Below are 24,368 nucleotides of genomic sequence, written 5' to 3' on the forward strand. Positions count from 1 at the left end.
CTGGCCCAGAGCGTGCCCTGTGACTGAGTTTCTGCCTCACCTCTGCCATCGGACTGGGAGCTCTTACAACCAGGGTCCCCTGTGGGGGTCTGAAGTCCCCTCCCCTCGGGCAGGACAAGCGGCCCCGAGCGGCTGAGCCCGCGCGGAAGCACGTCATCGCTAGGCCCGGCCTGGCCCCGCCCCCGGGGTCCAGCCGCCAGGCCCCGGGCCGCTCCCAGGCGGGCTGCCTCACTCACCGCTTGAGCTTGAAGCGGATCCGGTGGCTGTGCTCCAGGATGGCCATGAGGGCCTTGGGGTCGTACTCGGCCGGCCTCCGGAAGGCCAGGCCCTCGGGCAGCCCCTGCACAGCCAGCAGCCCCGGCTCCCGGAGCAGCCTCTCGTAGGGCAGCGGCACCACGCTGGCCCGGCCCAGGGCCTCGCCTGTGGGAGGGGTCGAGGAGGGGACCTCGTATGAGACGGCAGCCGGGCGCGCCCCAGAGCTGGGGCCGCGCTCAGTGACTCCCTGTGGTGCCGGATCCCCAGGGAACAGGACCCCAGAGGCCCCTTCACTGCAAACCTCCCACAGAATAAGCCCCTGCCGGCGGTGAGGGGGGCGGCAGGGGCTGTGGACAGGGGCCTGCAGCCTGCACCTGAGGGGCTTCCCTGCTTCCCCCGCCATTCTCCTCTCGGGGCATCTGGGTGGAGGCGAGAGCAGGGCCCGGGGCTGCGAACAGGAGGTGAGGAGAGAGGGCTGAGAGAGAGAGAGACTGCAAGAAAACAGCCACAGGAAGGAAGGGAAAAGGAAAATGAGAGCGAGGAGGGCAGGTAAGGAAGAGAGGAATGGAGAGGAAGCAGAAGAGAGAGAAGAGACAGGATGAGAAGCTGCTGAGCACGCGGGAAGCGGGGGGGGGGGGGGGGCGAGCGTCTGGGCTCACAGACGTCTGCTGCCTCCCACCTGGAGCCAGAAGGAAGCCCCTCCCCTCAGGTAGGCAGAGGGGGTCGGGGCAGAGTGAACAGGGGTGCAGGGGGCTCTGGGCGTGAACCCTGCATCTAGCCAAAGCGTCAGCAGCGGCACAGCCAACCATGTGTGACAAGTCCTCCCGTCCCCGGGGCCAGCGTGCCCACCAGGGCCTCCGGGCCCCCTACCTACCCCTCTTGGCCTCCTCCTGACATCTAGCCCCCTCCCCCGCCCCACCCCGACCTTTGCTCCACAGAGCCAAAGGCTACAGTAGGGAAAGGAATAAAGCAAATTCGAAATCATGGGGTGGGACCCTTAGGGACGGAAGGGACCCGCATGAGGTCACCCAGGGAGTGTGAAGGTCACCACTGGGCCAGAGACTCTGCAACCTGACACTTCCCAAGGGAGATCAGGCCCGCCTGTCCCCTCCCCTCCTCCACCCCAAAGGAAGTACTTGGCTGGGCACTTAGCCTTCACTCAGTCATTCAACAAACACCCTCTGAGCGCCCGCTGTTGCTGGGCTCTGAAGTGCAGGCTAGGAACAGCAGAAAGAGCAGATACAGTCCCTGGTCCTGGAGAGCAACTGGGCGAGTGAGGGCACAGGGCACAGTGGGTGCCCAGAGGAGGCCTTAACCCAGCACAGAGCTGGGGGCTTCCTGGAGCTGAGCCTTGGAGAGCGATGCGGCGTCCACCAGACAGGAGGGGAAGGTCAGCCCAAAGGTCACAGCAGGTGTGAAATGAAGCCAGAACGAGCGGGAGAATAGGAGGAGGGTCGGCATGGCTGCAGGGGGCTGGGGACGAGCCGTGGCAGGGTCTGATGCCACTCCCAGGGTGACAGGGAGCCCGAGTAGGCAGTGGAGGGAAGAGCTTTGTGGTCAGACTTGTGCTTCAGGAAGATGCCCTTGGTCACAGGGCAGGTGGGGACAGCAGGGAGCTGGGCTGGTGGCGAGGAGACCAGGGCAAGCCCGGGGCCTCTTCCAGGCACGAGGGAGCAGTGAGCAGCGCCAGGGCAGGGGTGGTAGGGATGGTGGTTCAGGGAACGGGGCTGGAGCAGAAGATCCACGTCTGGGGATGCAGAATGAGGGAGGGCTGGGGGTGGGGAGGGAAGGAACCGACGCCTTGAGGATCCACCCAGGGCCTGTAGTGGGGCAGGAGGGGCCCTCCTCCTCTGGGCAGGGCCGGGGGCTCCCACCCGCCTGGGGGCCCCAAATGGAATGAGGAAGGATCTTACTATAAAGAACATCAAACACCTCCTCTACCATCTTCCGCAGAAGGTACACGTCCGAGCCATGTTCCAGGGCAGACCGTGGGATGTTCCGGCTGCCACCCTCACCCCGAGGCACCTTCTTGGGGTGCTCTGCCTCTGGCTCCTTCCACGGGGGCCCTCCTGTGGGACACAGAGCATGCGGGGCCATGGTGAGTACTCATCACACCACCAGCCCAGTGAGCTGGGACGTCCGTGCCCTGTGCTAAGCCCTGTAGCTGGGCACCCAACACGGAGTGCAAGTGGATGAATGAAGGAAGAATAAATGGGTGAGTGAGCCCTGCCCCAACTGCCCTGCCTAGGGCCAGGGCTGCTTAACCACAGGGTTCCCAGGGCCCAGCAGAGGGCATTCATCGCTGGTCACCTCTAACTCGCTGTGTGACCTTATGCAAGTCCCTTCCCTCTCTGGGCCTCAGTGTGTGAGCTCTCATGAGAGACCAGCTGGACTGGCTCAGAACTGGGGTTCAACGAATGTCTGTTCCGTCCCCTATTTCCTTTTTCTTTTCTTTTTTTAGTATTTATTTATTTATTATTTATCTGCTTTGGCTGTGCTGGCTCTTAGTTGCAGCACGCAGGATCTTTAGTTGCAGCACGTGGTCTCTTAGTTACGGCACGCAGACTTCTTAGTTGCGGCATGCATGCGGGATCTAGTTCCCCAACAAGGGATCGAACCCGGGCCCCCTGCACTGGGAGCATGGAGTCTTAGCCACTGGACCACCAGGGAAGTCCCCCATCACCTATTTCTGAATTAACCAGCTGAGGCCCTAGTTTTCTGTTCTGCCAAATGGGGAGATGATGGGGACCCCACCAGGAGGCTGAGGGACTGGGAAGAGGCAGGTTCATGCCAGGCTGGGTCAGGGTGGGGGCCTGGGAGTGTCAGTGGATCCCTGGGTTGGGAAGATGCTAGGAACTGCATTGGAGAGGGGCTGAGAAGAGGGCTCGGGGGCGCCCCTCCCAGCTTGGAGTGTGCTCTCCTCCGGGACCTGAGAAGCTTGAAATAGACCAGCCAAGTTCCCGGTGCTATAAATAGCAGCTCTGCCTGGCTCTGGGAAGCCAGGTGCACCTTCCCCAGGCCCCAGTCTGGCTCTCAGGCCATCTAGGGCCACAGGACCCTGCCACTGCCCACTCTACACCGGTCCAGCCCCCTGCCCAACCTTGGAGAGGGTACAGGTTTTGAGGGCTGGGTGGGGAAGTGGCTGGACCCCAGTAACGATATGCCCCAGCACGGGGGGCGGCTGGGGGACAGCCTTCCCAGAAATGGCTGATCCCAGGGTCGAGGCCCAGGCAGGGGTTGAGTAATGGAAATGCTAATAACGGTGAGAAAGACAGCTGGCGTTTAGTGAGTGTGAACTAAGTGCCAGGCATTGTTCTAAGTGCTCACCATGTATTAATTCGTTTAATCCTCAGATCGACCCAGGAGAGGGTAGCACTGTCCTCCCCTTTCACAGATGAGGAGGCTGAGGCCCAGCAGGCAGCAGCTGGCGGAGCCAGGATGTGGCCCCAGGTGTCTGACTCTAGGGCCTGCTCTTAACCCCAAGATCTCTGAGTCCCAACTTCTGGGCTAGAATGCCCGCCCAGGCTCTAACCCCATAGGACTTAATCCACCATGAAGGGGAAGCTGACCTGCCTCTCGGAGCTCACCGCCAAGCTGGGGCATAGGCACGGATGAAGTTTAGGGCACAGGAAGCTGCAAGGGGTGGGGGGCAGTCAAGCATGGGCGCCGGGACGGAGGTGCACCGATGGGGCCAGGGGCGGGAGGGATGTCAGTCTGGAGGCTGGGCAGGCGTCTGCCAGGCAGAGGGGAGGAGTGAGGGCCTTCCAGGTGGGGAACAGCAGGGACAAAAGGCAGTGGTGAGCAGGGACACACAGAGCCGGGGAACGTGCACTTTAGCACAGTGCAGCCTGGTGAGTACCAGGGATTCTGGGAGGAGAGAATGCAGAGGCCGGGGCTACTTAGGAGAGGCCCTGAAGGCCTAGGTAGCATTGAAGAGTTGGGGGCTTCAGAACGACCCCTCTGCCTCGGGGCTCCCGGCTCCCAGCTCTGAGTGCTGGTGCTGGTTTCTTCCCGGAGCGACCAGGACCCCTTGGCAGGGGTCCCGGGGGTGCCCATGCTGCATCCCTCGTTTTTTTTTTTTTTGGCTGTGCCACGTGGCATGTGGGATCTTAGTTCCGTAACCAGGGCTTGAACCCGCGTCCCCGGCATTGGAAGCGCGGAGTCTTAATCACCGGACCTCCAGGGAAGTCCCTGCATTCCCCCCTGTTTTGAAGGGGTGCAGCCAAAAAAGCAAACTCCACCTCCATCACTCGTCAGCTGTGGGTCCCCCGGCTATACTCACTGCATCTCATTTTCCCGTTTGTAAACCGGTGACGACTGTTTCCCCGAGCCTGCTGGGAACAGTAAACAGCAGCAGCACGTGGCCCAGCCCGCCGCTCTATTTATCACATCATCCCTAACTGCTCCCGTTTCTAGAGCATTTCCTACGTGCTGGACAAGGCCTCAGTCACTTCATCCCCACGGGCCACCGGGAGGCGGCTCCAAGATTCTGCTACTGTAACAGGGTCAGTGCCAGCCTCTGACGTCAGGATAAGCGAGTCAGGGCTTCAAGGGTGTCGCACACACAGGCGCCTCAGTCAGTGTTAGCTGAGCACGTGCACTCGGTCCCTGCGTCAGGCATGCACGGGAACTGGGCCACAGCCCTGGGCCTCAGTGTCCCCTTCTGTCCCTGAGTACGCGGAGGCAGCTGGGTCTGGCCTGCCCGAGTCTCTGTCGGCCGAGGGGCTGCTGTGTGACTCCAGCAAAAACTGTGGCCGCCCCTGATGACGCCACATTGGGAAGCTCGCACCAGCCCCTCCTGCCCAGCGCCTCCTCCTCCCACACAGGGCCACCCGGTGTTGCTCCAGGGACCCAGCAATGCGCCAGAGCTCCTCCCCTCAGTGACGGTGGGGGGTGGCCCCCTGGAGCCCCAGGTACTCACGGCAGAACCTCAGGAAGTCTGACTGCAGCTCCCTGCGTGCGTTCAGGAACATCCTCCCCTTCTCGGTGCCGACCACGAAGGCGCTGTCATCATGCACAGCGACACACGCCACTTCTGCGTTCAGCTTGGAGAGCGCTGAACACTGCAGGGGGAGCAGGGCTGTGAGCCGGGGGAAGGACCCCCCCCACTCCGGACACCCCCAGTGCCAGCTTTGGGGGTGGGAGGTGAGCTCCCAGCTAGCTGCCCGAGATCCCACCAGCAGCTCCAGGGAGAGGTCACCCTCCCAACGTTCTGGGTCTTAGACTGCAGTGGGAATGAACGAACGACACCCACAGAGCTTGGCCAAGGTCAGGGGAAGGAGACAAGGTTACGGGGGCTGGAGGAGGACAAAGGCACATGTGGGCTGTGCCCCTTCCTCCTCCCAGGCCCTCCTTGCTCTGGGGTGGGCTTCCTGCCTCAGGCCTGGCCCCAGCCTCAGGGATGATCCTGTCCTGGGCTCTCTCCAAGTCCTGGATGAGAAGGCGGGATGGGTCCCAGGAGAACCAAGGCTCAGACGGATCCAGGCTTCAATCCCGCATCAGCCTCTTCCTGCAAGTCATGCCCTTCTCTGGGCCCCAATTTCCAAATCTGTAGAAGGCAGACAAGCAGCCCAGCTCCCAGAGTTGTAATGGGCTTGTTGTGGGGATTCAATGGGGCCTGGTTGGTGGGAAAAAGTCTCTAAACTGGGGCATCCCGTGTGGGTATGAGGCAAAGAGGCTCTTTTTGCAGCCCCAGAGTTGAGATTGGCAGGCCTACTGCACAGGAAGTCCTAACACGGGAGGTCCTGCGACCAAGACCACCAGCATCTCAGGCCTACTCCACTGGCAAAACCCTGCCTGCAAAGCTCGTGGCAGACGGTCGGTGCCTGATAGATGCTGGTTTTTATCTGAGTTAGCGCTCTGTGGACAGTCGGGAAGTCTGGCTTCAAATCGCAGTTCCACTGCTGTGTGATCTAGGACAGGTTCTACAACCTCTCTGGGCCGTGATCACGCCTTTAGCGTCAGCTCCAGCTTGGAGTCGCTCCGGCGAGGAAGCTGGGGACATCTCAGGGCCAGCAGGACTGTCCCCCGGGAGCTCCTGCGGGCAGGGATGGTGTTCATTTCCGGCTCTCTAAGATGAAAACCAAACCCCACTGCTCCCTTGCCCTGTGGCAACACTGTACAACAAAGACGACAAACAGATTCAGCCGTTTCCAAGGAGTGGCCAGCAGAGCTGGTGGAGAGCCCTCCCTGCGCTGCATGGTCACTTCTCAGCTGAAGAAGCTGAGGCCACAGCAGGGAGTAGACTCACCCAAAGGCACAGAGAATGGGGGGCAGGAGGAAATGCCTGGAAAAGGGTCTGAGACTGGGCGGGAGGAGGTGATGAACGGACAGCACTTTGGTCCCGATCCTCCTGCAGACCGCCTGAGAACCTGGCCCCAGGCCCGCCGGCTGCCGGCGTTAGGTCACTGCCAAGTAAGTGCCGCTGGCACCCACGAGGTCCCTTAGGAAACCTGTAAAGGCCTTGTCGCAGGGCGGGGGGAGCCTGTCTTGTTCATGCCACCAGGACAGCTACAGGGTCACTGGCTCCTCCAAGGAGCCTCTGAAACACCCTCTAGACTAGCACTGGACCCTGGAATTTCTGCAATGATGAAAATGTTCTATTTCTACACTGTCTGATACCACAGCCACTAAACACATGTGGCCACTGAACTCTTGAAATGAAGCTAGTGTGATGGAGTAACTGAATTGTTTAATTTTCACAAAGTACAATGTCAATATCAACTGTCATATGTGGCTAGTGGCTGTGGCATTGGCCATCGCTGCCTGTGCCAACTGTACCTCCACTGGCACGCCAAGCTAACACTGCTACCAGCACGGGGCTGAGCTCCTGGGGCCCCCCTCCTCATGAAGGCCACTCTGTACAGGGGAGGGGTCAAACCCAGCTGGCCCTCCCAGGGGTGTCTACCACCTCTGCCCCAAATACCACCTAAGTAGCTCTTGAGCTGCCTGCAGCTGGAATAGCCTGGAGGGAGGCGCTTTGTCCTTGGGAAACTGCAGACTTTGCCCCTGGGAGCCCACTTTAAAAACTGACCATGCTGTGTGACATCAGGCAAAGTACTGCCCTCTCTGAAGTTCAACTTCACTGAACCAAAATGCAGGGGGTGCAGCTAACGGATGCCAGACAGATTTTTTTTTTTTTTAAAGACATCTGCCTACCCTCTATCACAGAACTTGCCCCAGGAAAAGTCTACTTGAAAAAAAAAAAAGTCTAAAATGACATTATTATTTTCTCTCTCTCTTTTTTTTTTTGGCTGAGCCGCACGGCTTGTGGGATTCTTAGTTCCCCTACTTGGGATCAAACCCGGGCCTTGGCAGTGAAAGCTCTGAGTCCTAACTGCTGGACCGCCAGGGAATTCCCTATTATTTTCTTATTTGGGATAAACTGCTATAGGTTTAGGTATGGAGGCAAGGGTGTCAGAGGAGTGAGGCAGTTACAGCCCTGGCTTTAACAACGGGGGTGACAGCTTTCTAATGACTCACTGTGTGACACATTACCCTCCAGGTGACCTGCTGGGAGGGAGACCTGTGACCATCCCAGGGATGGAACTTCAACTGTAAGAGGTGACAAAATGAAGATGGGGCGAGGGGGCGAGGGGGTGAGGGCTGGAGTTCCACACACTTGACCTCACTTAAGCCTCCCACCCCCGGCGTCGGCAGACAGGCCCTGTAGCAGACAGGGACACCGAGGCTCAGGTGGCGAGGGCTCCTGCGAACAGCAGAGGTTACAGAGGCTGGCTGCCCCACTCCTCCAGGGGCGGGCAGGGGCACTCACCATGGAATCTAAGGCAGACACGAGGCTGGTGATGATCTCGTCTTTGCGGGCGATGGCGGAGTTCCAGCGCTCAGGCCCACAGCCGTTTGTGGGGACGTCGCAGCGCTTTCCCAGCAAGGCCATGGTCGCCTGGATGGAGGAAGGAGGAGGCGGAGGTGGCCGTGGGCCACAGGGCGTGGCACATGTGGTGGCTGCCCCCACCACTAACCCACCAGGCCCCCGGGATCCCCAAGGCCACCTCTACTTCCCAGGTGGGACAGACAAATCAAGAGCTGGCCTTCTCTTCACCTAAGGGTCTTAACTTATATTCATGATGGGGTTTGAGCTCTGACAGGCCTGGACACACAGCAGCCTGCACACGGCCTGTACACGGCCTGTACAGGCGTGGGAACAGACAGCAGGATAACGGAGGGGGGTGCCTCAGGGCATGTCTCCCCGAGTCTGCACCCCCAGAGCCAAACCCACAAGCAGCCTGCCTGGCCGGCCCTAAATGCCACCTCTCCCCACGCACAGCCCTCTGTCTATGGCCCTCCCTTGCTCACACACCCTCCATAGCTCCCTACTGCCCCCTCCTCAGCTTGGTATTCAGGGTTCTAGACTCTTTTTTTTTTTTTTTAATTTTTGCGGTACACAGGCCTCTCACTGCTGTGGCCTCTCCTGCTGCAGAGCACAGGCTCCGGACGCGCAGGCTCAGCGGCCATGGCTCACGGGCCCAGCCGCTCCGCGGCATGTGGGATCTTCCCGGACCGGGGCACGAACCCGTGTCCCCTGCATCGGCAGGCGGACTCTCAACCACTGCGCCACCAGGGAAGCCCCCCCTTAGCTTTTAACTGTCACCTCTGCTGGGAAGGTGCCCCGGATTGCCCCACCTCCTGCCCCTTCCTGCCCAGGCTGGTCATGTGTCCCTGGCCTCCCACCTGTCCCCGAGCCCCCCCCATCACAGCTGTGTATCGAGTCACATGCTCCCCGGGGGAAGGCCGCCGCCCCAAGGCCGTGGAGCTTCGGTCTACTTCCTGGCTTCCAGGACTGAATCTCAGAGGTGCAGAGAGACACCACGGGGCAGAGGTCCCTTCACCTCAGATGAGGTTTCCCCAACACAGCACGTTGCCCCTCGTCATGAGGTTCCCGGAGGACAGAGCTGCATCCTCCCCCCTTGCTGAGGCGCCCTCAGATCAGGGCGTCATATCGGCGCTACACCAGGCAGGGAACAAGTCTGCTGGCCCTGTATTACCCAGCCAGGCCTGGGCCCCACTAGATACAAAGGTCAGCCTCCCTCGGTCCTCGATCCATCCTGCCCCTCTCTTTCCTGACCCCAGGAATCAGGTCCAGGGGGCCCACCCACAGGATGCCCCAGTGCCAGCATCTTCCTATGGGGCAGCTGTCCCCTCGCCAATCCAAGCAAAGGAGAGGGTAGAGGGCAGAGGCAGGAACGCTCAGTTTCCCGCCCCGGGCTCAGACCTTCTAGTGCTCTGTGCAAGGGCCCCAGGTGGCCAGTTCAGGGGCGGGAGCAGGGAACAGAGCTGCACGCGTCAGAGGGAGCCTGTGAGTCCTGCGCTCTCTGCTTCTTGGGGGTAAAGGAGTCTGTGCATGCAACTGGGGTTGGGGGTCAGAGGTCCTGGGTAGGTGATGGCTGGGCCTGGCACCTAATGTAGTTCCAAGTCCATGGTGTCTTCTGCCATCACAGCTGCCCCCTGGACTGTAAGCTCTATGAGGGCAGGGACTGGTCTGCCAATCACCGCTGCACCCCCAGTGTCCAGCTCAGTGTAGCCCAAACCACAGACTGTAGCCTTTTAGTGGGTTGTAAAATCGATGACACAGAACAGCAATCAGAGCACGTCACACATGACAAGGTGAGATGCATCCAATGACAGAGATGGAAACATTCAAAGGAATTAGGGATGCACCAGAGCTTGGCTCTGGGCTCCGTCCTGGCCCAAGGTGGCTACTTGACTGTAGATAAATACTGATTTTAATAACAGGCCAGGGACTGCCCTGGTGGTTAAGAATCGGCCTGCCAGCAGGGGACACGAGGTCGAGCCCTGGTCTGGGAAGATCCCCCATACCGTGGAGCAACGAAGCCCGTGCGCCACAACTACTGAGCCCGTGTGCTGCAACTACTGAAGCCTGCGCGCCTAGAGCCCATGCTCCGCAATAAGAGAAGCCACCGCAGTGAGAAGCCCCCGTACTGCAATGAAGAGTAGCCCCCGCTCGCCGCAACTAGAGAAAAGCCGGCGCGCAGCAACGAAGACCCAACGCAGCCAAAGATAATGAAAATAAAATAAATAAATTAAAACAAAACAAAACAAACAAACAAAGAAAATAACTGGCCAGGTCAGCAGTTGGCCAAAATGTGTATGGGTTCACTTCTAAATGTTTATAAAATGTATTTCGTCTCATAGGTTGCCTTTATTTATTTATTTATTTTTGGCCGTGCTGCGTGCATGTGGGATCTTAGTTCCCCGACCAGGGATCCGAACCTGTGCCCCGCCCAACCCCTGCAGTGGAAGCGTGGAGCCCTAACCACTGAACCACCAGGGAAGTCCCGGTTGCCTTATTTTTAATAAAAGCTTGAAACCCACGTTATTAAGCGATGCTGAGGGTATGACAGGCCCCGGATGGGACCTGCTAATGGACCAAGCATCAGCCAGGGGCCTTCTGTGGCACGAAGCCCAATCGCAGGTCTGTTGCATGACCAGCTGAGAGGTTTGCCTGCCTGGGGCGCATGAAGTCTTGCCCCCTTCCCTCAGCCGCCCCCTGCCCCCCAGTCCCTTGAGCCACTTCCAGAGAGGCCTCAGGCTGCCAGCCTCCCAGCTGCTGGACCCCAAATCGAATCAGGGCAAAGCAGGAGGCACCAGACAGCACTCCCGCCCTGGCCTCCGGTCACCCCAGACGGCTGCTGGCTCTTTCCGGCAAAGGTCCTAATCCATTTAGAAAGGAGCCAGGGACTCAGGGAGGGAGGAGGAGGGGGCCGGGCTGTGGGCCATCCCCTGATTCCTAGTCCATCTGGGCTAACAGGACGCTCTGTCTGGAGCCGGAGCCCAAGGAGGCCGAGCCGTAGGCAGCTGGGTGCATTTGGGTAGGAGGGCAAGAGAAGATCCTCCCGGGCCTCGGAGAGAGGGGCAGGTTCCCGTGGCTGGAGCTGCTGTGGGTGGAACAGGGGGGCCAGAGCGCTGGGCTGGGAGCCACGAGCCGTGAATCACGCACACGGTGAGACCCAGGCCTGGGGCTGCCAGGACCACATTGGACCAACCACCTAAATCCCCCGTTTTCTCGTTTGTAAGGTGGGGCTACTTCTAATCTGAAAACGAGGGAGAAGAAAACCACCCAATGAAACCAACAAACGACACAGAACAGAGCGCGAAGTATGCTAGTTAACAGGGAGGCAAGTGCCCAAAAAGCGAACAGGAGAAAGTCCCCAGGGGGAGCACATGGCAAGAACAGAGGCCACTGCCTGAGCCGTCACACAAGCCACACACCAGCAAGCGAGGACGAGGGGCTGGGCGAGGCTGGAGGCAGCTAAGGGCTGCTCTGTGTCACCTGAGAGAGGATATCAGAAGTGTCATCCTGGGTGACGGGTGGCTGGCTCCCGACCTGGGGCACAAGTGGCCAGGAAGCCCTCAGTGACAAGGGACTTCCACCCACCCCCGGGTTCCTGGGGGGGGTAAGGCCTACGAGGGCCAAGAGGCAGCAGGGAGCTGTGAGCACCCCCCCCCCAAACCCTGCTCCCAGGGCTGCCAAGGGCCACACACCTGGCTTCGCCCCCACCTCCGGGCCACTGGCACTGACCGCTGACCGCTGGAGGGTCCTGGGCCCTCTTCTCATCCCTGTCCAACTCCCTCCCTCGCCGCGAGGCAATCTCACGGCTTACACGTCACCTGTATGCTGGGGACTCTCCATTTCTCTCTCCCCTCCCCCGTCTCCTGAGATGCTACCTCCTCCCCGTCTCCTGTTCAACGTCTAACAAGCAACCCAAATGGAACACGGCCCGCGTTTCCCACTCAGATCCGCTCCTCTCCTGCCATCAGCTCAGATGCAGGCTGACACTGAGGCCTCACCCCCGGCTCTCTTCTCCCTCGTCCCTGAAACAATCCAGGGAGAGTCCCGCAAGCTCGGCTCCAGAATGCACCCGTTCTACCACTTCTCGCAGCCTCCCGGTCCAGGCCACCATCCTCGCTCACCCACGTGGGGACAGTGGCTCCTCACTAGCCTCCCTGCCCTCCTCCTGCCCCCACGGTCCCCCTGCAAGCAGCTGCCACATCAGTCTCACGTGGCTCTCCCACTAAGAAGCTTCCAGGGGGTTCCCACCGCAGGCAGAATGTCACCTCCCCACGCCGCAGGCCCGTGTGACCTGGGCCTGTCTGCCCTCCCCGCTCTGTGCTGGGCTCCAGCACTGCCCTCTTTCTGTCCCCAAAACACACCGTGTGCTCCCTTCTGGGGCCTCGGACTTGCGGCTCCTCCCGCCTGGAAGGTTATGCCCGGTCCCCATCTCCTCCCGCTGCCCCCTTCTCTCCATCAGGCCTCAGCCCAACCACCAGGTCCTCTGCGCCTTCCCTGACCCGGCAGCTAGGCGGCAGCCCCCACCCCTTGCCCCCATCTCTTCGTTTATTTCCTTCATAACATCTGAAGTGACCTGTTCACGTGCTTCCTGCCAGATTTCCCCACCTGGAATTTGGCTCCGGGAGACCAGAGGCTGTCAGGTTTACCATATTTTCACTGCCTTGAGCCCCTGCTTGGGTGTTCAGGGACACTCGACAAATATTCGGGGAAACGGGGACTTCCCTGGCCGTCCAGTGGTTAGGACTCCACGCTTCCACTGCAGGGGGCACGCGTTCGAGCCCCGGAACTAAGATCAGGGAGCTAGGATCCCGCGTGCCGCGTGGAGTGGCCCGAAACAAAGATATCTGGGGAACTGACAACAAGCGTGGTGGTCAGCCACTCTGGGTGGGAGCCAGGATGTTTGCAAGCTACAAGCAGGGTGGTCTGACACGCTGGCCTTGCCTGGCTCTCAAAATAAAAAGGTTCCGGGGGGATTGCAACTTTGGATGTATTTGGATCACGAAGGAGGAACAGTCCAGGAACTGGAAACGAGGGAGGCTGCTGGGTCAGACAGGGCTCCTGCACCGGCGCTCCTCCAAGTGCGGTCCCAGGACCTGCAGCGTCGCCTCGACGCTTGTCAGAACGTGAGCCGCCCTCCTCGCTGTATCATCACTCCATCACAGACGGGAGTGGGCATGAGCTCCGTCCATCTGTCCCTCTGCCACCAAGCCCGGTCCTCTCCCGTCAACATGCACCACGAGGACTGTACTCCTCACACCTGCCAGGACGCGGGGAGCGGGAAGACCGGCCGATCGAATCCACAGCTGATGCCCAGCCAGGCTGAACAACTCGCCCTGGTTTGCCTGGGACCTTCCTGCGTTTAGTACAGAAACCCCCTAGTGCCAGGCAAAGCAGGATGGCTGGTCTCCCCAGGACACAGGGACCAGCAAAACCGGGAGCCCAAATGCCCCCCTCGACCACTGAGGGCAAGGACAGACACCAATAAGGAAGGCAAAGCCACGGACATTAGGTCCTGCCTTTGGGTCTAAAATATCCAATTTCCCTTAGAGATGAGAGACAGGCTTGGGGGCTCCTCAGGGGAGGGGACAAAGGGGGAGGGTCTCCCAGAGGAGGAGGCAGGGCTGTTTCATCCAGGAGATCACAGGAGGGGAGGAAGCCACTCTCTTGATGTGTTTGAAGGTCACACAGGGACCAGAGGGAACAACCTTGTTGTGTGTGTGTTTTTTTTTTTTATTCTGCGGTACACGGGCCTCTCACTGCTGTGGCCTCTCCCGTCGCGGAGCACAGGCTCCGGACGCGCAGGCGCAGCGGCCATGGCTCACGGGCCCAGCCGCTCCGCGGCATGTGGGATCTTCCCGGACTGGGGTGCGAACCCGTGTCTCCTGCATCGGCAGGCGGACTCTCAACCACTGCGCCACCAGGGAAGCCCAACCTTGTTTTATAAAACCCCAAAAGGCAGAGCAGGGGCAGGTGGAAGGAAGACCTGGGTCCCCGTCTGCAGGGACACTGCTGTGTGACACCTGCCCCATCACCTGGCTTCCCAGCCTCCCTTTGCCCATGTGTGAGTGAGGCGGGCAGGTGGCCCAGCTGTCGCCAACACCTGCCGGCCCGGCTCCCAGCTTCCTGGGGCCCAGCCCCTAGAAGCCCTGAGGTGACAAGCCTACCTCAGGCCCTGGACGCTGTATTTTTCAGCCCCTGGGAGATCCTGACACGCAGTCAGGTACAGGGCCTGGATGATCTCTGGGGATGTTTCCAAGGCGCTCAGTTTTTCTGCCCACCGCCTGCTTCCTACACCTGTCCAGGATTCCTGGCCCAGACAGTGGAAGCTTTGCTGGCCACCGAGAGGTGGAGGCCTTCCCGGTCCCTGAGCCAAAGACCAGCTGAGTGCTGTGTCCATGGCTGAGTCACCGCTGCCCCAACTCAAGGCAGACTTGCCCCCGGGAGGGAGGCCCCCATGGCAGTCAGGCCCAGAAAGGCCACTCCCCCGGGCCCCGGGCGAGGGTGAGGAGACAGCACTTGGGCTGGGGTTTCCAATCCTATACATCCCGCACTGGGCCACTGAGAGGCTAAGGGGGGGACTGTCCTTGAACTTGACCTTACTGCTGTCCATGGCCTGGGCCCTTGGGAAGACAGGTGCTCACTCTGGAGGGAACCTGACCTCCCCCAGTGACAGGGGGCCCCGCAGGGGAAGTGGATGGGGCTGATGGGGGAACTCCTGAAATCAGGGCTGCAGATAAACCTCCCAGCTCAACCCATTAAAAAAAAAACCCTTTCCCCACCCACCACCCTAGACGCCCCCTTCATCCGGGGGTTCGGCAGCCCGCACGCCCCTTCCCTCCTTGCCCTGCTTCCCTGCCGGCTCCCTCTCTTCCTCTCCCTGGCTGAAGAGCCACTCTCTTGTCCCCTCCCCTGGGAGTGCCCGTTTATGAGCACGCTGCCACCTGTGACCTCCACCCCTGGAGCGCAGCAGGATGGAGGGAACTGGGCCCATTTCAAGGGTGAAGACACCAAGTCCCAGAGGCAGCACATTTTTGCTCCAAGTGAGTGATGAAGCCAGGATGAGATTAGGGACATCCGACACTCACGGTCCGTTCTCTTTTTGCTCCTCCTTGGCGCAGGACTCCTAATTCAGAGGAACGGGGCTAAGGGTGGAACCCCAGACACGGTGAGAGGACAGCCAGGTGGCTGATGGGACCGGTGGGCTGGCCTCACTCCTGGCTGGAGCCGGGCACACAGGAACCAGGGCAGGGCTTGTGCACTTGACCACAGGAACCCAGGCGCTGGTCCTTCACACCACGAGCCCAGGGACTCGGGGCTGCACACAGAGGACACGCAAAGTGGGCCAGAGCCAGAACGGCAGGTGCCCGAGGGAGGGAGGGAAGAAGCCGAAGCACTGCTCCCCAGGTGCCCAGGACGGGTTAGGCCCCGATGCACGGTGAATTCTCACAACGACCCTCATTTTACAGAGAAGGATTTCGAGTTTCAAGCGTCCCAAAGCCAGGATGTGGCAAAGCCAGGATCTGAGTCCAGATCACGCCGACTAATCTCGGTTCCTTCCACCCCACGACGCAGCCTTCAACTCACTTCCCTCTGGAGCGGCGACAGATCGGGGGGCTCAGCCCGGCTGGCAGAGAAGGGGGCCCACCCTGCACCCTGCTTCCCTGCCCGTGGGACCCCAGGGCAGGCGCAGGTAAGGAGACTCCTGGCAGGAGGGTATATATTTCTCCTTCCTGGGCCTGCAGGAAGCGAGCCTGTCCCCAGAGCCCAGGGCCACCTTTGACAGGTTCCTTCCCTGGACAGTGGCCCAACTAGGGATCCCACGTCCCTCAAATCTCCACCGAGATTGAAGAGTACGTGTTGAAAGAGCCAGAAGTGTGAGTGAGCATCCATGTGTCAGCATGGAGATGGGTAAACAAAAGAGACAGTGTGTGTATGACACACACAGAACAAGAGAAGCCACCCGTCAGAGTGAGACCAAGAGGCCTGGCCTCACCAGGCTGGGGAGGGTCACTTGTCCCTGCTGGCTTGGGGGTGAACCAAGAAACAAACGCCACCCGCCCTCCTGCAAGCAGCCTATCTAGGGGGTGGCGAGCAACGGGCTACCCACGAGCCGGGGCTGCAGCAGCCCAAGCCCTCCTCCCACGTGCCGGCGTGTCTGGGTCCCCCAGTATAGGAGCACATGTGTTGGGCGCCCCTCCTTCCTTTCCACACACATTTGTTGAACCCCGAGGGCTACACTGGGTGCTCATCAGCCACCCAGCAAGGCCACACTGGGGCAGAACAGAGAGCACATCTCCTCCTGGCCATCAGTTGGGTTAAAGTCCCAAGGCAACGTGCTCTTGCGGGGTGGGGCGGGCAGCCTACAGCAACTCAGCAGAAGCTGGAGGTCTGGCCACCTGTGGGGAGGCCCCAGGGGAGATGCTTCCCCGGCCTCCTTTCACCCCAATTTGTTTACTTAACACCTCCTGGAAATGACTCAGACAGCTGTGCCTGCCCTCCTTGAGCTCACAGGACCAGTACACAAAAAAATTAACAGAACCAGGGGCTTCCCTGGTGGCGCAGTGGTTAAGAATCCGCCTGCCAATGAAGGGGACACGGGTTAGAGCCCTGGTATGGGAAGATCCCACATGCCGCGGAGCAACTAAGCCCGTGCGCCACAACTACTGAGCCTGCGCTCTAGAGCCCGCAAGCCACAGCTACTGAGCCCGCGTGCCACAACTACTGAAGCCCGCGCGCCTAGAGCCCGTGCTCCACAGCAAGAGAAGCCACCGCGATGAGAAGCCCGCACACTGCAATGAAGAGTAGCCCCGGCTCCCCACAACTAGAGAAAGCCCGCACGCAGCAACGAAGACCCAATGCTGCCAAAAATAAATTAATTCATTTAAAAAAATTACAGAACCATGAAATGAGAATAAGAGGAGAAGCTCACCCAGGCAACAAGGCTTGATATGGGGGAAAAGGGCTCCCCCCCTTTTATTTGTTTATCAAATATTTATTTATTTATTTATTTGGCTGTGCCAGGTCTTAGTTGTGGCACACGGGATCTTTAGCTGCAGCATGTGGGATCTAGTTCCCTGACCAGGGATTGAACCCGGGCCCCCTGCATTGGGAATGTGGAGTCTTAACCGCTGGACCACAAGGGAAGTCCCCCCCCCTTTTATTTAAACAATTTCTGTTTATTTAGCTTTGGGGGAGTCAGGTTTCCAAACAAGGTTTTCATGAGTTGATGACTGTTGAGAAGGGTTCTGAAGGGTGAATAGGAGTTCTCTGAGAACACAAATGGACAGACAGTATTCGCAGTTCTGTGGAGAGAGGCATAGGCAAGAAGCATGGCTTGGAGATACATAACACTCACTCTATGAGTAAGGGGAAGTGTTTGGTTGTACTCGCTAAGTGTCAACACTAAAATGAGAGTGGCTGCTCAGTGACCTCTGCTGGAATGGGGCAAGGGGGAAGAGAAAGAGTGTACCTGACAAACACACCTCTGACCCACAGGTGAGTGTGAGCACTAGCAACCCAGCACACACTTACCCACATCACAGGTGCACACGCAAGTATGCTAATGCAAGTCCTGCTGGGGCTCCCCCCGAAGGGAGACAGTCAGAGAGAAGGCACCAACCCAAGCCCAGGCCCAGCAGTGCCACACACACAGATGAACAGGACACAAACCTTGCCCTCGGGGGCCACCGTCCTGTCCGAAGTCACTGCTATACCAGGAGATGACCTGATCCCTGATACCAGCCTCGCTGCCCTCCCTCTGGTGCCCGACACACCAGCCTACAGGCCCCTGGACATGCCTGGTCTCTGGCTTCTGGGCCGTAGCACCCCTGTGCCCTTCAGAAGAGACACCCTTCCCTCTGCCTGGCTCACTCTTTGCTGTGGTCAGGCATGTCCTGACCCTCCAGGCTGGCCTGCTGCCCCTCATCTGGGCACCCACGGCTCCTTCCCTCCAACCCTGCAACTCTCCTTCAGCTAGGATGCAGAGGTGTCTGGGCCCCCATGAGACCACCAGTTCCTGTGTGCCCCCCAGGCCTGCTGAGTACCAGCCCGGTACACAAAGGCCTGGAAAGGTGTCTGATGGGAGGCACTGTTTCTGCAGGTTTGAAGGAATCAGGAGACATGAACAAGGTGGGTGGGGAGGAGGGGGGCACCCTGGACAGGAGGTGGCGTGGGCAAAGACCCTGAGTCACTAGCAAGCAGGACGTGGCTCAGGGTCGTCTGCGAGGCTGGGAGGGCAGATGGCTGAAGCACTTTCAACACAGACCACGGTCGGGGTCTGTGACTGTCTAGTAGGAATCCCACCCTTGACCTCAGAGCCTGGGACTGCACTTCAGAGGTCCAGCTCCAGCCCTGGTCCAAGGGGCAAGCAGCCTACAAGCCTAAGAGGACACACCCCGCCACGAGCCCACATCTGCCCCAGACCACCTTCTGGGCACTCAGGCCCCTGGAATCCACTGGGCAAGCAATTCCCCATTCTGGACCCCCAGGGGGCCTCTTCTCTGGTGTGTCCACCCAAGGTGGCTTTAAACATGATGGCAAATTCTTTGACACTTCTCCCATCCAATGGTGACATCCAATTCCCATCCTCTTGAATATGGGCCTTAATCGCTCACTTAAAAAAAAAAATTTAATTAATTAATTAATTTGGCTGCACCGGGTCTTAGCTGTGGCTCGCGGGGGTCTTCACTGCCATGTGCGGGATCTTTAGTTGCGACATGCATGATCTTTAGTTGCGGCACACAGGATCTATCTAGTTCCCTGACCAGGGATGGAACCCGGGCCCCCTGCACTGGGAGCCAGGAGTCTTAACTGCTGGACCACCAGGGACGTCCCTTAATCACTCACTTCTAACCAACAGATGTTCTGGAGATGCCACCCTGACCTCCAAGGCCAGGTCCCAAAGGGCACTTGGTTTCTCCTGACATCTTGCTCTCTTGGAGACACTAAACATTGGAGCTCTGGGTCAACATATAAGCAGTCTGGCTGTCTTGAAGCCACTGTGCTGGACAGGCTGAGTGGATCTAGAGAGGCCTGAGGAGCTCCAGCTCTTTCCCAGGCCAGACACCAGCCTCGTGAGTAAGGAAGTCTCTGAGACAACCCCGACCCCAGCCATCTTTTGACTGTAATTGTAGGAGAGACCTCGAACAAGAACCATCTAGCTGAGTCTAGTCAAATCCCAAACTGTGAGAGATTAAAATGAGAAGTGACTGTTGTTTGACATTGCTAAGTTTGGGGCTATTTGTTATGCAGTGATAGGTAACTGATACACTGAGGGCAGACCATGCAGGTGCAGGTGCATCCCCAGGGGGCAGCTGTTTGGGAGGGTGAATGGAGCTTGGGTACACGTTTAGGGTGTCCACAGGCACGTATGCAAGGTTGCCCCCAGTGTGGGGCAGAGCTGAGATGGGAAGAGAAGCGGGGGTCAGCTGGGAATCTCCACCCACCCCCTCTTCCTGGTTGGTATATATTACCAGAGAGCCCTTCTATAAGAACAGCTGCTCAAATCTGCCCTTAAGGACCTGTGGTAGGCCCAAAAAAGGCCCCGCAAAGACAGTCATGTCCTAATCCCTGGAGCCTGAAATGTCACCTTATATGGAAAAATCACCTTTGCAGATGTGATTAAGTTAATGACCCTGCAATGTGGAGATTATCCTGGATTATCTGGGTGGGCCTTAAATGCCATTACACATATCCTTATAAGGAGGTAGAAGGAGATTTGACCCACACGGAAGGCCACATGAAGACAGAGCAGAGAGAGATGGGAAGATGCCGGCCTTCAAGCCTGCAGTGATGCTCCACAAGCCATCGAATGCCAGCAGCCACCAGAAGCCGGAAGAGGGGACAGATTCTCCCTGAGAGCCTCTAGAGATAGTACAACCCTACTGACACCTTGATTTTGACCCAGTGGTACTGATTCTGGCTCTGGTCTCCCCCACTATAAGAAAAAATTTTTCGGTTTTTTTAAGGCACTAAGTTTATGGTAATTGCTACAGCAGCCTCAGGAATGAATCCAGGACCCCTTCACTCACCACGTCCCCCTCACAGATCCCAGTCCACGTCCTCAACCTCCTGGACACACATTCCTCAGTTCAGACTTCTGCAGAGCTCAGACCTGGGTTTGCTGGAAAGTTCTCCCATCCCTTCCCTATAGGAAATGCCAGGAGCCACCACTGGAAGGAGTTGGATTTTTTTCCGGATGCCAGGGGAGCACCTTTGACTCCAGTCTCAATGCCCGATGTACCAGCTGGGCACTGGAGCCAGTGGAAAAAAATACTATCACCACGCCAAAGGCAAGAGCACACATAGCACCCAAACACGGCCCCCGCACCATCCGCTGCCATATGCCTGTGTTTCTTGAAAAAGAAGCTTGAGAGAACAAACAAAAAGAAATTTCTCCCCTCCTGAGGGGAGGGGCGGGCATCCCTTCTCCCCAGCAGCCCTACCCACCATGGGATCTCCTGTCCCAGGGGCTCCCCGGTGGGGATGGAATTACCTGGGGCCCTGAGTTCTCACCCCCTCCCCACTGTCTACCCATCGCTGCAGCTGGCAGAGAATAAAGCAGGCCACCGCCCTGACTTCCACGCCAGCGGGGCAGCTGGAGGGGGTCTTACACTGGTCACAGTATAATGGAAGGCAGCCCAGATTTGGGGTCGAGACACCAGAATCCCAATCCGACCTCTGACCCCAGTCCTTTCCCTCCTCCCTGCTAACAGAGCCCCCGTTATGTCCTGGCACCTAAATTCACACCTGGGGCAGCAAGTTTTGGTGACGCCCTGAGGCTAAGGTCAAGGCAATCCCATTCCCTCACCTGGGGTTGGTTTAAGGAGAAGCATGGAACCGAGACACGAGGCTTCTAGGAGCTTTCCCTGCTCTTAGAAAGAGACTGAAACAAGGATGTCAGGATGGTCTGAATGTGACACCCCCAGCCGGGACAGCCATCTGAGGACCATGAGAGGAGCCAGCACAGGAGGTGAAACCATCATGCAGAGAACAGCAGAGCAGACCCCTGGAAGAATCTGGACGCTCATGATCTGGACCTGCCACCTCCGGGCTTCAGGCCGGATATAATAATAGCCCACGTTTCATGAGCCTCGCTCAGTGGAGGTTTCTTTTTCTTCTAGCTAAAAGCATCCTAGTTAAGTCAACCTTTACCAGTTGTTAAAAAAAAAAAAAAAAAAAAAAAAAAATCACCCATTTGGGGAATTCCCTGGCAGTCCAAGGGTTAGGACTCAGCGCTTTCACTGTCAGGGCCTGGGTTCAGTCCCTGGTTGGGGAACTAAGATCCTGCAAGCCTCACAGTGTGACCAAAGAAAAAAAATCATCCATCTGTTTTTGCCTCCTGGTCTATTTTATAACACGCCAACACTCCTTTTGCAACTGGCGGCTAGAGAGTGGCCATCCCATTTGGCGATCGACCCGCAGAAAGAATCTAGGATTCTGTGGCCAACGGTGTAGCTGGTTCACTCAACCCCCTTCTCTGCTGCCCACAGAGCAGGTACTGGCTGTCCAACCCCTTCCACCTGCTGCCCGGTGGCCCACAGCCCCGTGTACCTCAGGATGACCAAAGCCACCACCTAGAATGGAAAAGCCAGGGAAGGGAAGGCACTGGTCTCCCTGAAGTCCCAGAAGGCTGCCCCAGGGCTGGGCCACCTGCCTCCAGACTTCTCACTATAGGAGAAAACAAACCCCTCACTTCTTTTTTGTTTCTTTAAAATATTTATTTATGTATTTATTTCTTTATTTATGGCTGTGTCAGGTCTCAGTCGCGACACATGGGATCTTTCGTTGCATTGCGTGGGCTCTTCGTTGTGGCGCGGGCTTCTCTCTAGTTGTGGCGCGTGGGCTCGGTAGTTGCGGCTCGAGGGCTTAGTTGCCCTGCGGCATGTGGGATCTTAGTTCCCCAACCAGTGATTGAACCCGCATCCCCTGCACTGGGAGATGGAGTCTTTACTACTGGACCATCGGGGAAGTCCCAACCCTCACTTCTTAAGTCTCTGTTTATCAGATTACTTGCAACTGAACACAGTCCTAATGGAAACAGACTCCACGGCACACATCTTCACCAATCTTAGACTCACTTCTGCTTCCGTGTCAGGCCACAACCTTTGTTTTTTACTGTCTTTTAAAAAAATTTTATTGAATTTGTTACAATACTGCTTCTGTTTTAGGTTTTGGTTTTTTGGCCGCAAGACGTGTGGGATCTTAGCTCCCCAACCAGGGACTGAACCTGCACCCCCTGCATTGGAAAGCGAAGTCTTAACCACTGGACCACCAGGGAAGTCCTCCAACCATCTTGCTATGTAGTTTATGTTTCTTTACGAATCTTTCAAATCCCTTCTGAAATAAGGTGGGATATAACTGAACAAAAATAAATCAATCCAATAACCTTTAAAAAGGCCCAGTGCCGGGCACCGTTCAAGGAGAAAATGCCCTTCCTTCCCGGAAGCAAGTTATTCCATCTCCCCAAAGCTTGCTTTCCTCATCTGGAAAATCGGGCAAATCAGATGTACCTCACTGCACTGTTGAGGGATTAAATCCTGTCAGTTGAAATGGAATCTACTCTTACAGACCTCAGTCTCCAAGACACTCTTGATAAATATCACCATCCCCTAATCTTTGCCATGGAGGAACATTGGCCCAAGCATCAAATTTGAGTTGCTCCTGCCAAAGCCCCCACCTGCTTCCTTCTAGTGGGTCATCTGGACACAGAGGGGATGGCTGGTTGAACTTCCCTCTACCATGATCCCTCTCACAAAGCCTCTTTCCTCCACCTCATGCCACCCCAGTTCCTGGCACTCAGATGGTCAGAGGTATTAGAAGGTAGGAGGGCTCTCATCCCACCCCTGGCATGCACCCAAGGCCAGAAGAAGTCTCAGCAGGATTCTGGATGGACCGACTCAAGCACTGAAGGAGGGATCGAAAGAGGTGACTTCTCAGATCCTTCCCAGGTTTGAGATCCTATATCATAGCATTGTTGATAATAATAAAATAATATTATTTAATTATAATAATAATTTATAATAATTAAAAATTATTTTATTAACATTACTATTATCAGTCTCCAAGAGATAGTTAAACACCTAGATCCACAGCAGTATTATTCACAATAGCTAAGTGTCCACTGACAGATGAATGGATAAAGAAAATGTGGTCTATACACACAATGGAATATTATGCAGCCTTAAAAAAGGAAGGAAATTCTGACACCTGCTACCACATGGAAGAACCTTGAGGACATTATGCCAAGAGAAACAAGCCAGTCACAGAAAGACAAATACCGTCCGATGCTACTTACAAGCGGTACCCAGAGTAGTCAAATTCACAGAGGCAGAGTCACATGTGGGTGCCAGGGGCTGGGGAGAGGGGGGAGGGGGAGTTAGTGTTCAAGGGGGATAGAGTTTCCGTTTGGGAAGAAGAAAACAGTTCTGGAGATTTGTTGCACAATAATGTGAATGTACTTAAAGCCACTGAACTGTACACTTAAATATGGTTAAGATGGTACATTTTACGTGACGGGTATTTTATCACAATTAAAAAGTAATAAGAACACGAACAGTAGCTCCTGCCATTTACCGAGCGCTATCAAGGGGACCCGTGATGCCAGGCCTGGTGACGCCCATCATCTCCCCAATCTTTGATTCATGACTGGCTCCCGAAGCCCCACACTAGTCCATGTGCATTCATGTCACACTGGTAGAGGTTACAGGGATACAGGCTTTGACTCAACACAGGAAAAGCTACCCCACCGGGAGGGCTGTCCCCCAATGGAAGACCAGGAGCCTCGTGGGCCCCAGGTCCCATCCCTGGGGGTTTTCAAGTGGAAGTTGCCCACTTATCAAGGCCTCTTAGAGAGGGTCTGTGCAAGTTGTTAAAGGAGAGACGGGCACCATCTGCAAAGATCCTTCCGTCAAGTCACCTGGCCTCGGGGTAATGTGGGCAGAGGTCAAAGACAGCTCACATTTGCTTTATGTAGAAAGTGAGGCAAGTTGGTGAATAGGATCGCAAGACCAAACTTCACCCACTTCAGAAAAGAAACTCTTAGTGCTTCTAAGTATACAATGTCATAGCACTCAGAGCTGGATGGACCCCCATCCGACAACCTCCACGTGCTCCTGGGGAAACCAAGGCCCAGAGGGGACGGACTGTACCCCAGATCCCTGCACACTCAGTGCAAGTTCATCCCATAACACGCCATGCTCTCCCATGAGCTTAAGTGCTGTGCTGGTTGCAGGGTCTTTCTTATTCACCAGAGCAGGGCCTTTAGGAAGACACACTTTACGTC

The 24,368-nt window shown here is 57.3% G+C and overlaps 1 protein-coding gene across 12 annotated transcripts in view; it reads right to left on the minus strand.

The window, feature by feature from the left end:
* The window catches only part of GTF2IRD1 (GTF2I repeat domain containing 1), a 112,460-nt gene that overhangs the window by 70,327 nt on the left and 17,765 nt on the right, over positions 1–24,368 (minus strand). For all 12 annotated transcript variants that reach the window (XR_010836389.1, XM_067012416.1, XM_059038397.2 and 9 more), the window contains exons 2-5: positions 8,030–8,158; positions 5,177–5,318; positions 2,169–2,324; positions 237–420 (exon numbers count right to left, since the gene is read on the minus strand). Coding sequence is in view for 11 of the 12 variants with exons in the window: in XM_067012416.1 (XP_066868517.1) it covers positions 237–420; positions 2,169–2,324; positions 5,177–5,318; positions 8,030–8,152 (605 nt within the window). In the remaining variant the exon portion in view is untranslated. The remainder of the gene's footprint in view (positions 1–236; positions 421–2,168; positions 2,325–5,176; positions 5,319–8,029; positions 8,159–24,368) is intronic.

The sequence above is a fragment of the Kogia breviceps genome, chromosome 14 (assembly GCF_026419965.1).
Source record: "Kogia breviceps isolate mKogBre1 chromosome 14, mKogBre1 haplotype 1, whole genome shotgun sequence".
Taxonomy (NCBI): Eukaryota; Metazoa; Chordata; class Mammalia; order Artiodactyla; family Physeteridae; genus Kogia; species Kogia breviceps.